The 13,783-nt window shown below is 35.9% G+C and overlaps 3 protein-coding genes across 3 annotated transcripts; 2 read left to right on the top strand and 1 right to left on the bottom strand.

Annotated features, from left to right (window-relative positions):
• The first annotated feature begins 243 nt into the window (after positions 1-243).
• ing5a (inhibitor of growth family, member 5a) lies at positions 244-5,954 on the top strand. The gene is made up of 8 exons (XM_059340941.1): positions 244-655; positions 2,172-2,243; positions 2,586-2,752; positions 3,821-3,932; positions 4,017-4,116; positions 4,254-4,389; positions 4,502-4,563; positions 4,967-5,954. Exons 1-8 carry the CDS (start codon positions 619-621, stop codon positions 5,004-5,006), a joined length of 726 nt encoding a protein of 241 aa, XP_059196924.1. The 5' UTR covers positions 244-618; the 3' UTR covers positions 5,007-5,954.
• A 156-nt stretch (positions 5,955-6,110) lies between these two features.
• cep19 (centrosomal protein 19) lies at positions 6,111-8,417 on the bottom strand. The gene is made up of 2 exons (XM_059340945.1): positions 8,119-8,417; positions 6,111-7,161 (listed from the first exon to the last, which is right to left on the bottom strand). The coding sequence occupies exons 1-2, from the start codon at positions 8,246-8,248 to the stop codon at positions 6,815-6,817; spliced, it is 477 nt and encodes a 158-aa protein (XP_059196928.1). The 5' UTR covers positions 8,249-8,417; the 3' UTR covers positions 6,111-6,814.
• A 232-nt stretch (positions 8,418-8,649) lies between these two features.
• Positions 8,650-12,968, top strand: pigx (phosphatidylinositol glycan anchor biosynthesis, class X). Its single transcript, XM_059340939.1, has 6 exons — positions 8,650-8,838; positions 9,675-9,765; positions 9,846-9,981; positions 11,356-11,566; positions 12,355-12,455; positions 12,573-12,968. The coding sequence occupies exons 1-6, from the start codon at positions 8,775-8,777 to the stop codon at positions 12,708-12,710; spliced, it is 741 nt and encodes a 246-aa protein (XP_059196922.1). The 5' UTR covers positions 8,650-8,774; the 3' UTR covers positions 12,711-12,968.
• The last annotated feature ends 815 nt before the right edge of the window (positions 12,969-13,783 follow it).

Here is a 13,783-nt window from a genome sequence, read left to right as displayed (position 1 = left end):
TGAAACTTTTCATGTCTTCATTTATTTAAATTATTCTAATTATAATGATTATGGCTTACATTTAATGAAGACCTAACATTCACTGTCTCAAAAAAATGTAATATTACAAAAGACCAATTTTGAAAAGTATGTTTAATATGGAAATGTTGTTTGTTCTTTACTTTGAATGTTTGTAATAACGATGATTGACAATAAAAAATAGATAAAATAAATAAAATTAGTTACCCTTAGCCCCGCCCACAGCGCATCCTCATTGCCCCGTTCAGTCTCTTTGGAGAGGGAGGCGTTTGTTTTGAATGACGTCACCCACCAGCTGACTGTTGGAAAGTGAACCGCAGCAGCAAGGGGCGGGCATTCGTTCACACAAACTCACACAGGCAGAAAAAGTTGTCTCCTCCTGTGTTGCAGCTCCCGAGAGTGCATGGTGTCGTGGAGGGAAACTGATTCTGCGTGACTGCAGCAGAGAGCGTCGTTTCATTTTAAGCTACCGCCCAGAGACTGCAGGCTGCACCTCCGAGCCATCGACCGACGGGCGACCCGGGGTGATTAAACAAGCCCCCACAACTCTCCGGCCAACAGTTTGAGAGCTAACAGAAGGAGCTAATCGGCTAACCCGAAATGGCGACGGCTATATACTTGGAACATTACCTTGACAGTGAGTATCTGGGGGGGCACTGTACTAGTGTTAACATTTTGAACATCTTACGACTGTTTGGGGTTTAGTTTTACTGTGTCGAATACTTTTTTTGCTTGGTGGATGACTGACAGATAGTACAGTGCGTTAGCAGCTAGCCGTTAGCTCCGGAGCTAACTCTCTGATTAGCATCGCCGTCGGTTGTATTAAGTTGGATAAACTCTACATGTATTATGTTTGACTATTTCAAGAAGAAACTAAATGTGATCATAAATTGAACAAATGTCTAATATTTAACGGAGTTTGTAGGTTTGTAGGTAGCGATAGCTGTCACAGAAGCTAACTAGTTGACCTAGCAACTAGCAGTGGTTTTGTAAGGTTGATTTAAATGCTATCGTCATATTTAATGTTATAACGTTTTTAATGATGCCCATGTTTGGACTAATGTGGGTTTGTTCAGAGGATGGCAGGCACCATGCATTAACAACCTGTTGATAACCGCGTTTCCCGTAAGCAGTTACGCGCCGGGGCGGGGTGTTAGAAGTGCGTCACATATGTAATGTTACGGACCAAGCACAGTAATCCCTATAGCTTGATTTACACTACATATATATATATACATATATATACAATGAGAATATTAATAATACCAAAGTAAAAAAATATTTTTTTTTAAAAGCACAGACATCCTATAAAAAATAAGAAAAGAAAATATCCAAATATTTTAATAAAAAAAAAATGAAATCAGAGACATCCCATAAATAATACAATTTAAAAAAAGTAAAATTAGTAAATAATATACAATAATAGAAAAAAAAATGCAAATAAGAAAAGTTAAATATGTAAATCATTTTACTAAAAAATAGAGTTCCCATAAAAAATAATCCAATGAAAAAAACAAATAAGAATAGTAAAATAATTAAAAGCAGAGATATCCTATAAAAGTCATAAAATGAAAAATAAAATAACTAAATAGTAAAAAAAAAAAATAGCGAAGACATCCCATAAAAATGGTAAAATAAAAAATACAAATAAGAAAAGTAAAATAAGTAAATTATTTTTAAAAAGCAGATACATCCCAAACCAGATGCTTTAAAAAGAAAAAGAACATTTCTGTATTTCTGTACATTCAATTTTTTTCAGTGTTTGTATATATACTTTTTAATCAATCTTATTATTTAATGATTATTATAATTGTTAGTATATATCTGTATGTCTAATTATTTCTAACCTGTTTTACCTCTTGGTACAGGTTGAAGCCTCTGGTGTTCGCTCACTGCAAATTGATGAGATTTAAGAAAGCGTTTCCTCAGTTCTTGCTTTTAATTGTTATTGAATGCTGTTCTTATAACCACTATTAATACTATTATGCTGTAATTTCCCAGCTTGGCATAAATAAAGTCTATCTATCTATCTATCTATCTATCTATCTATTTATTATGAAGTAATTTATTGCTTGGTTTGTGGGTGGTGAAGTGTTAGTGATGGAAAGCCTGTCCCTTGGTCTCCCTACTCCTAATGTTGGTTTTCTCTCTAGGTATTGAAAACCTTCCATGTGAGCTGCAGAGAAACTTCACTTTGATGCGGGACCTGGACAATAGGACTGAAGGTAATCATTTAATCTCATCAAGTTTTTATCATACAAATGAAATATGGATTAAAAGCCCCTACTCACACATGGTCTACCTGCACAAGTGTTAAATTACATTATATTCTGTCTCATTAGAGAATAATCTCAGGTGAGTTTTGATTGATTGCATCATCCTGACATTAATGAAGTTTGGTGACTTCATATTATTAATTTGAAAATTAAATATATTGTTTTTGTACAGTTTTCAATTAAATATATGCAAAAAAAAGGAGTAGCAAATTATGACATCCTGATTTTATTTACATTTTAGACAACCATAATGTTTTTTTCCAGCACTGTAATAATCATTTTGTTATGCAGAAAAGAAAGGAGAGATCGACAAACTGGCTGAAGAGTACATAGCGAAGGTGAAGAACCTGGCCTCAGAGCAGAGAGTGGAACACCTGCAGAAGATCCAGAACGCCTACAGCAAGTGCAAAGAGTTCAGCGACGACAAAGTCCAGCTCGCCATGCAGACGTACGAAATGGTGGGTCATAAACAGACTTACTGGTGTTTGTGTTACTTATCAATAGTTAACATTAAGGCTACAACTGATTATTTTAACAATTGATTAATCTGTCGATCATTTTTCAGATTAATAGGTGAGATTTTTTTTTAAATACAAAAAGCATTAATTTCCAACCCTTTGTTCCAAAAACAGAACTGACCGTGCAAAAAACCTAACAGGATTTGTTTGAACGTTAGAAGTTTTTCTCTACACTTCACTCACAGACGCACACACTCAAACTCCTACACTCAGACACACACAAACACACATCCATCCACTCCCAAGTTCACTTGAAGCTTATTCATTCATTTATAACCATCACTGTAGTAAGTGCAAGTTCAGTTCATTTATACACCACATTTAAACACAGCTTAAGATGACCAAGTGCTATAAAATAACATGAATGAAATAAAAAAGTACAACACACACAAATATATTATATATAATATTGTCAACAATAACCGATGTGGGACAAAGCATAATATATACATGACAACAGATTGAAAAATTAATAGGCCAAAAAGGCGAGTGAATAAAAGTAGGATTCTGTAGTGACTTACCCTGCTGTTGAACTCCCTCCCTCCTCATCAAGGACTCCAACATGGATCCGTTTTACGTGTTGAATCACCACCGTGGTGCTTCTGTGCCAATCCATCTCGTTTTTGCATATTTGGAAATCAACACACCTTTTCTGTTTGGTTACTGTGAAATACTTACACACGTTGGATGACTTCGGTCTTACTCCGTCTGGTCTTTCTTCTTTCTGTCTCTCAGATGGTCTTTCCTTTTTTGTTTTTGCTCCGTTTTGCTCTGCTCCGCTCAACTCAACTTTTTTTAAATATATATACGCAAACATCTCCACGACTTATTGAGTGGTGTAATAATCGCGCGACACAATGAATCAATAGTGAAATTTGTTGCCAACACTTTTAGTAATCGAATTTTATCGATTTGTTGTTGCATCCCTAGTTAACATATGTTCTTAATTTGCAAATGAAACCCCACCTGTTGTCAGTGTCTGATCTCCGTGAAATGCATTCTCTTCAGGTGGACAAACACATCCGCAGGCTGGACGCAGATCTGGCGCGGTTTGAGAACGAGCTGAAGGAGAAACTGGAAGTGAGCGGCTACGAAAGCACAGAGGGAAGAGCGGTGAAAAGTGAGTTGGGTAACTGTGGACAGACTTTCATCAATAAGACAAACTGGACTGAAGTACATCTATAAATGTAAATATTTTCCACAGAGGGAGAGGCCCGGGGGCTGAGAGACAAGCGAGCCTCCAGAGGAAGAGCAAGGAAAGGTTCTGATGAAGATTCTCCCAAAAAGAAAAAGATAAAGAACAGGTATGTCTGGGCTGCTGGATCAGACCAGTTAAGGTTTTGCAGCTTCCAGAATTTACACTACACATTTTTTTCAGACCAGAAAATCTGTCAGTCATGTTTATTTCTGATCTTGCTCCATGTATTATGTTGGACTCTAGCCCAGACTTGAGTGACGCTCTGCTGCCGATGCAGCCATCAGACGTCTTGGACATGCCGGTCGACCCCAATGAGCCGACATACTGCCTCTGCCACCAGGTGTCATATGGAGAAATGATTGGATGTGATAATCCAGATGTAGGTTTTCAGTTTATCTTTCTAGACAAAATTATATTTCACATGTTTCTTTACCAGTAGAACCAGTTTGAGTGGAAGATTCTGAACAATAATGTTGTTTTTCATCCCTCAGTGTCCGATCGAATGGTTCCACTTTGCTTGTGTTGATCTCACCTCGAAACCCAAAGGAAAATGGTAAGAACTTTTAATTAGTTCAAAGGATGTTAATTATGTCATTACCCCAACAAGCTGTTTCAGGGAGTTTTTTTGCTCTTTTTAGATTTTACTCACTTTGGCCTTGTAATATATATATGTAATATATATATATATATATATATATATATATATATATATATATATATATATATATATATATATATATATATATATATATATATATTCCACGACTGACGAGAAGTTCAAATTCCAACAATAACGCCTGTTTTTACAGTTTCTTTGTACAATAAACTATATTTTTGGCAACTTTTTAAAGAAAACATACTTTTTAAGTTGCTGTAGTTCAGAGGGTTAATATAACACATACCTCCTGACTTTCCTCAGTGTCTAAAAATCTTTTTTTTCTCCTCTCAAATCTCAGGTTTTGTCCGAGGTGTACCCAAGACAAGAAGAAGAAATGAGATTTCTTACCATCAGAAATACCTTACTAATAATGTATGTATTTTGGATGTAGTTTAATAGTGTAATATATATTTCAGTTCCTATAACTCTCCATATACATGTCGGGTCATACAGCTTTCTTTAAAGGCCTAATCCAGATTTTGAGTATCACCGTTATCTCCCCGATTACCGATCAGAAAGTCCTTCCTTTCAAGTCATAGTGTATATATTGTCATTACTAATAGAAATCTTGGATTGTGGCTTTAGCATACTTGAAATATCAATTTTATAAAGAACTATTTTTTAAACGAATGAAAAGCCTGCTGAGAATTTACAATTTCAAACACCTTAAATCCTTAAAACCAAGTTTTGCTGGTAAAAGGAATGATGTGTCAGACTTTCAGTTACCTACCTCCTTAGGGAAATACATCAGCACTGCATACATGACTGCAATGATACCAGTGTAAAATTAATGTTTAGATTATCTTAAACCAAACAAGCAAAGCAATGTAAACTCATTGATTATTTTCAACAACAACGAAAAAGCGACATTTTTGAATGTATTGTGGTACTAAAGGTCAGTCAGTCAGTGTCTCTCTGAATGAGGTATTTACGCACTTTGAATGAAATTTTCCCCTCAAGAGGTTTGATACTGCAGGCGTGGTTTTATGATATAGTTTATCTCCTTTAAAACTTTGCCATCGCTTTTATGGAAATATATACGTATATATATATGTTTTGTATGATAACAATATTTTGTGGAGTTTGTTTTTTTCCAAAGATATATATGTTGTATTGCTTATTACTTATTGGTGTACGCTCAAATTTTATTTAATAGGATTTTAGAATCTTCTTTCATACTCGACTGTGAATATCACTCACCTAGGTGTAAGCCACAAATAAAAAGAGCCAAAGTCTTTGTATTTTGTAAAATTCAGTATTTTATAACAAATAAATATTCACTATTACATTCATGCCTGACTTCATTCATTGTAGTTTGAAATGGAACATGAGATGTGTGTTTAAAATGACTATTTCAAGACCAATAGTTGTAAGTGGGTAATGCTTGTACCTGCTGTCTTTATTGTTGTTGTCTGGGAATTAATACTGTAACGTCTTTCTGTTGAGATTCGCCTCACAGCTTTACGCAAAAATCTAAACAACTGCGATTAAAATTTCCCATTGAAAATAACGGGCAATCAGGGTGAGACAAGCTCAGAAACACCTCACTTTGGGGATGTGCCAATTCGCTATACTTTAACATTAAAAAATGATTGAGTTTTTGGTTTTTACATTATCACAGTTTACCTTTAATGCTGTTTTCAGAGCGTCTCAGAGTTTATAATGGGTGTGTATTGGACGGAATGTTCAGAGCTAGAGTGGATGATGTCATAGCTCGAGTTGAGAGAGGCTGGGAAATGATCTGACATTTTTCTGAAAAACCTGTTTTGGTTCCCACAACTTTCACTCTTCATAAATCATTTCTAGGGCAGATTGTAGAGAAATGTATGCTCTTCACAGACAGCCTACTCTGGAATCAGTCGGATGTACAGATTTGTCTCAGTGAGCCTGAGTGTGACAGCAACTCCAACCAACTGTCCATAGAGACTAATGCTAACCTCTTTTTTACTAGACGTGAAACTTACATCAACATGTCCAGCAGAGACTTTTCTTGCTGATGATACTAATATTTTGTTGTGAGGACTCACAGTTTTTGATAAAACAAGTAGTTTGAGAGGTGTGAGGCCAGGCCTCCACAATAAATATATATTTTTTACAGTATGTCGGGTGGTTTACAGTCTGAAAGAAAAGATTGTAGAACAGAGTTTTAAAATCCATCATCAGACTCTTCATCCCAGCTGCACTTTTCTTGTGTGGTCTTGGTGAAATCCACCTCCACATCATAAACAAAGTCAGGGTCGTCTTTGTGCTTTCGGTTCTTTTCGAACAGTCCGTCCATTTGGCCCTTTTTGCGAGCCAGCTCGTCGTCGTCCAGTTTGTTGAGGTCTTGGTCGGGGTCCAGGCGGAACGAGTCCAGGCTGTGCTCCAGGCTGAGGCCTTGCATGTGATCTCTCAGGATGATGTGAAGCTTCTCCAGCTGGCCCTGAGACACATTCTCCAGGTAGTCTCTGTGTCGAGGGTGGTTCTTCAGCCTCTCTGCAGCCATGCTGTAGTCTGAAGGACAACACATCAGGAATTGAAACAGCTCTTTGGCAGTCTACTGGGTCAGATAAACTCTGTTCCTCCACCCTCAGTGAGCATCATGTTGCCTTTAAGTATCTTTCAGGTATAGTGCACACATGTTATATGTGGCAATTTTGTATTATTTTCACAAGACTCCAGAATGACCCAGTGTGTTTGTGGTTATTAAGGTATATATATCATGATGTAAACTGACATAATGAATGTCTATGATGGCCCCAGAATTAGTTAAAAATAAAGGACCCTTCTTAAAGCCTGTATCCTTGTAATTTACTCAGTGCTTTAATTGTGCATATTCCCAGAAAAAGGGATAAAGATAATATTCCTTCACTGGGCCCAGATTTTATTTTATTTATTTATTTTGCTACAGCCATGTTGACTAATTTTCTGGTTTTTATTTTTATTTTTTAGGTCTACAAACTTTATTTTAACATGTTTTCACATCAGAACACTGACATTTGAAAAATATATAATTTAGGCATCAAAAAAAGAAAGAAAAAGGAAACTATGGGATAAAGGTAATATTCTTTCACTGGGCCTAGATTTAATTACATTTTATTTATATGTTTTTGCTACGGCCATGTTGACTGGTTTTCTGATATTTTAGGACTGACATTTTATTTCTTAATTAATGTTTTACTTGTAATTTTGATTATCCTGGCTTAGAGATAATGAAATTACAAGAAAATCAGGTTTGAAATATTTCACTCTATGTGTAATGAATCTATTTAATATAGGAGTTTCACTTTCTGAAATAATTGACAAATAATATTGAACTTTTTCCACGATATTCTAATTTTTTGAGATGTACCTGTATATGGGTATAATATGGTGCTGGGAGATCCCTGTTGTTTACATCTAATAATAATAATTAGTAGTTAGTTAACAGGTTCTGTGCCTGTATGAGAAGCAGAATAATTGCTGTCCTACCGGAGTATTTAGAGAAGTTGCGGACAGGGATGACTCTTTTCCGAACATGTTTATTTTCCTTCTCCTCATAGATTAAAACCACAGCAGGAGGACTGAACTGAACTCCGCAGCGCTTCGCCTCGAAACTCATCTTCAGTTGGTGTTCTTACGTCTGCAGCAGCCCAGTGTCCACTAATCTCCACTTAAAATTCAGCTATTAAACATTTTAACCGCAGTTATTAATAATAATTAATATATTTCACATTTGACCAGCGAGATCCAGCTGATCCGCTTTAACGTTGTCTGGCAGCCGAACGTTAGGCGGTCTCGAACCTTGCTGTGTTCGCTGAAGCCTTTCTATAATTAGTCAAAAATAAGTTGAACTCCTGTATTTTACTCACGATGAAAATTATTATTAATGACAGGTTATGTGATCGGTCTGCTTAAAATACATAATTTTGGTTTATAACTTAGTCACAATTCCAATTTTTCTTTTCTTTTAAGTCAGGCGCTGCCCTGGCTTCCCCAGAACTACGAAGGGGTCCTTCAGCATTCTTTTCCGTAAACAATTTGAAAGCGAGCAGCGAGAGTCAAAACAGCGTCCGGATAAATATAATGTATAAATAAAGGATATTTAGGCTGTTAAAAGACTGATTTAGTTCACCTTTACTAACTGAATGTATTTTCTACTTTTTTCTGTGTGGGCTTGTTTATCAACATGTCATTGCTTCATCGGAAACGGTAAGTTTAGGATAAATCTAGCTAGTTAAACGAATAAACACTGATTAGTTTTGTGTTTTTGTTAGTTTTGGTGTCACTGCAATATATATATATATATACATACAGTCCTGTAGTTATATGGAAGCAGCACATTTATGGCTAAAAGTGTAAAAATAAAATAAAGAAAAAACAAAAGTTGAGAAAGAAAAATGTAAATGTTTTCTCCACATATTGTACATATTGAAGGATTGTCATGTTTCCAGCCTCTCCTGTCCTCTCCTCTCTGCTCTGTGTAAACAGCCTCTCCTGTCCTCTCCTCTCTGCTCTGTGTAAACAGATTTTCAGTGAATATTTGTCACATGACTGTTTTTAAATGAGACATGTAGAATAAAGCGATTCTGACAGAAATATAACATTTTTAAGCTTTGTTTTGGTCACTTTTTCTAAAGGAAACTTTCATAACCTATGATCTGTTTAACTGTTCCACTGTCAGAAAGTTCAAATGACGATAATGCCTTTTTTTCAGTTTCTTTCTATAAACACTGTATTTTTGTATTTTTGGCGATTCACTAAAGAAAAAAGAAATGTGATGGGGTTCAGAGGGTTAAAACTCCAAGTATTTTGTATTGGTCTCCTAGAAATGACTTTACTGTACAGAAATTTAAAATTAAATTTCTTGTCTACCAAAATCTTTATTTGATTTTTAATATAAGCTTGCATGTTCCCAATAAACCCATTTTTGTGGCCCCCTCGTCTTTTTCAGTGCTTTATCAGAACTAACAAATAATTAATTAAATGTATATTATAACAGCTTTAACTAAAGTGCTCTGAATGATACAACCTTAATATCTCTGTAGATGAGAAGAACGAGAACCACTGTGATCTTCTGAAACGGCAGCTTGAATCCTCACTAGTTTCAGTGGAGATCATCAAGAAAGGTTTCCACAGGTATTAACAAACATCAAACAATAATCCTCTAAAGGGCTCCTAGTGACTGTAATGAGTAAATGATTCCTGATGTGTTTCAGGGAGCTGGTGACCTCTGTTCAGCTCAGCCCAGATGTGCTCAGTGGGCTCAGAGTCCTGCTGGTCCATCAATGGCCCAGAGGGGTCTATGTAGACCCGTACCAGCTCGCATCCCTGAGACAGCAAATGGATTGGCAGGTAAGACTGACAACTTTTATTTATATTAAGCAACTGGGACGAAACATAATACATCTGTGGAAATAATTATTACAAACCACATTCATGTACACTATGTATCAGTGTTGTAGTCAAGACCAGTTAAACCGAGACCAAGTCAATACCAAGACCACAGTGTATCGAGACCAAGACAAGACCAAGAATTTGAGGGGGTCCAGAACGAGACAAGACCAAGACTTTGAGGGGTCGAGAACGAGACAAGACCAAGACTTTGAGGGGTCGAGACTGAGACAAGACCAAGACTTTGAGGGGTCGAGAACAAGACAAGACCAAGACTTTGACGGGTCGAGACTGAGACAAGACCAAGACCGAGGCAGGGCGAGACCGAGTCAAGACCAGGAACAGTCCCAGCCGTCTCCATTAGCGTTGCTTTGCAGAATTTACAAGCTGCTGTGTTTTGTTTTTTGTAGTTGTGCACAAAAAATCTTTGTGGTTCATGTAAACAAATTTTATTACAGATGAGTTGGCTGACATCTTCTCACGGCCTCTTCTCCTGTCAAGCAATACGCAGTAATGATATTAACAACTAAATCCAAAAATGCACAGTTGTGGTCTTGGCCGGTCTTGAAATAAAATCCAGAGTCCGCTTCGTCCGAGACCGAGACAAGACCGAGTAAAAATGCTGTCGATTCTGAGACAAGACCGAGACCTTCAAAAAGTGGTCTCAAGACCAGTCTCAAGACCCCTTTTTTACCTGATAAAGTCTTTATGCACACAAATGAAATGTCCACAGTTAATGCCATTTATTATTGCTTCTCAAAAAAAATGTTTACTTTCCTCTAAAGACAAATCGGAATCAAATTTATCGGCCAAGCATGCATACACAAACATGGAATTGGACTCCAGTTAACATGATCCCAAGGTACAGTAGTGTGATATAGTGCAAATTGTGGTGAGATTTAAGTAGTATTTACTTAAAAAGTCTGCATAATTTACAACAAGTATGTACAATAAAAAACAGAGTGCAAAGTGCACAGATGCATGGAGGTCAGGGGTTATTGTACAGCAGGTTTTCTGACACTCTGACTGTTAGGTATTCATGTTCCTGAGAAGGAAACAGCTACAAGTCTCAGATGGAGGGCAGTTATTTTTCCCGCAGCAAAATAAACCTCTAATTTATAAACTTTATACCATTCGTGCACTCAGTAAAATGTTTCCCTATCCCGGACATCTCACAAGCAAACAATCATACACAGGTGCTTTTATTAACTCATTACCTCTGAACATGTAATAAGCGCTCTTCTCTGCAAAGTTTTGGGAGGTTCAAGCAAATAAAATGGCTCTTACATTGTATTTTTATAATAATTTATTAATGTATATATTCCTCTCTGTAAGATATTACTTGATTCAGCCATTGATCTGGAGCTGCCCGCTCACAAGACTACAGGATTTGTCAGCTATGTGTTTCCTGCTGATGGACCGACTCCCAGAACACTGAAGGTAACGATTCCTGTCCACAGTCGATACCACGAGCCGTCTGCTGCTGGAGAAACATTCACATCCATCCATATCGAAGCTCCAGAGCTGCTGCTGCGCACCGAACAATGTGAGAACAAATTTATTTCGTAGTGATGTGAATCTCTCTTCTCAGAAACTATAAAAAAAGTGTTAAAATATATAGATTTTAATTATGTTATTCAGCTTCTTACATTCAGCTATTCGCAGTATCATTTTAAACAAAATTAGTACCTGGGGTGTTTTGTTTTTAAAGAGGAAAAAAAAATAATAATAATAATATACATCATACCCATATATATGTATGTATATATATATGTGTGTGTGTGTGTGTGTGTTTCAGTTTCAGTGTATAATTTTTCCAAAATGCACCGATGTGAAAAAAACTTCTTTACAAAACATATTATGCAGAAAATGATGCTTGGAGTGATTTATAAATGGTCTCACAGATCTATTTATTTCATTTGAATTTTTTATTTAAATGGTCAGCAATCGATTCATACATAGTTATATTTAGCTATTTATTTTATCCTTCTTTTAAAAAATCTTTATTTTCTCAGTTTTCAATCCTAAACTTGGTTGACAACGTAACAAATTGTATGCATAATGTTTATTAATGTACAGTATAATAGTATTAAATATTTTTTTTTAAGTTATTTAAGAAGTATTGGTATCTCTATCAACTTGGTCTCAAAATGTATATATTGGTCAGGCTCGAAATTTAAAAAAAATATATTTTCTTTTATTTATAGTGGAACTAATATCCCCATAACTGGTTAAAATGTGGTTAAAACAACAACTTGACTGAGTCATTTGCTGTTAGTTGTTGAGACAGAAAATGAATTGATTGTCTTGATCTAAACTTCTTTCTTCTTGCAGGTCGTCAGTTCGACAGTTTATCACGTCACACTGTGGTGGACGCTCCATGCACTGCTGACAACTCCAGCTCATGTCAGTGGGTTAAACTCCAGCCTCAGCAGGTGGTTCTTCTATAAATCTTCTTAAAATCTTAAAAATGTCCATCTTTTTTATAACTCTTGATAATCATCTATTGCTCCTTTTGTTTCATCACTCAAACAATATCTTGTGTCCTGCAGGAGCGAGTCCCGCTGAGTGTCCAGGTTCCGGTGGGTGACGGGTCTTTAGTGGCTCCTGTGTGTGCAGGAACTCTCCTCGTCACGATGCTCTGCTGCGTCTCTCTGTCCAGACACATGTGGAAACATCGAACCATTTAACTGTGATGGTCAACACACTGGATCTCTCCTAAAGTCATACCAGTTCTGTCTGATATCAGGATCATTCTAGCATCATTATGATCAAAGTTATCAACATAAAAAAGTACAGCACATAAAATATCAGTTCAATCCAGATAAAACAGCTTTATTTCCCAGAGAACACAAGAAGACGACACTTATTTATTTAAACACTTAACTCATGAATGTCCGTGGCCACAGGTCATGTCAGACTGTCCCATATCACTGCTGTTAACAAAACTTTACACTCTAAATAATAAAAAATCAAAAGATCTCCCTTCTTGCTGTTTCTTTTATCTTGACGTTGTTCACTGTGCAGTTAAACATTGTAGAGTGTGTAGACTGAGCACAGTGTGTAGGTTGATGTAGATGGTTGTTGTTATAACAGAAATGTGTAAAAGTAAAATCCATTTTTCCCCAAATTGACTCAAATCGAAATGACTGTGAGCAGCATAACTGAATAATATGGAAAATTAAAATGAATTTAATTTGACCACATTGTTTACCCTCTTATGTTTATCAGCGAAAACTTACATTATTCAAAGCCACAAAACTTTACTTTAAATTAGGGCTGGGCGATATATCGATATAAAACATATATCGATATATTTTAAAATGTGATATGGAATTAAACCATTATTCAAGATATTTTTCATTTAAATGTGAACTTTATAAAACTTTGTTGTTTTTTTTAAAAGGTACTCCTATTAAAAAAAAATCGATATTCAGCCTAAATAGTATATTGGGATATGACTTTTGTCCATATCGCCCAGCTTTACTTTAAATAAGATAATCCTTTATTAGTCGATGTTCAGCAGCAAAGGGGATAGTGCAATAACAAGAGGCATCAATAAAATGCAAGATATCAGTAAACAGTAAAAAATTAAATAAAGAAAAAAGTAGAATCAGTGAATTCTTTTATTCAAAGCACTTTGCAAACACTGTTTTTAAAGGTGCTATATAAATAAAGGTATTATTATCATAGATTAAACAGTGCATTCTTGTCAATTTAAATATGTCAGGCTGAATCATTTGGAATCATGTATATAACAAGA

Source organism: Centropristis striata, chromosome 9 (genome assembly GCF_030273125.1).
Source record: "Centropristis striata isolate RG_2023a ecotype Rhode Island chromosome 9, C.striata_1.0, whole genome shotgun sequence".
In the NCBI taxonomy this organism is placed as follows: Eukaryota; Metazoa; Chordata; class Actinopteri; order Perciformes; family Serranidae; genus Centropristis; species Centropristis striata.
This window is presented reverse-complemented; position numbering and strand designations above follow the sequence as displayed.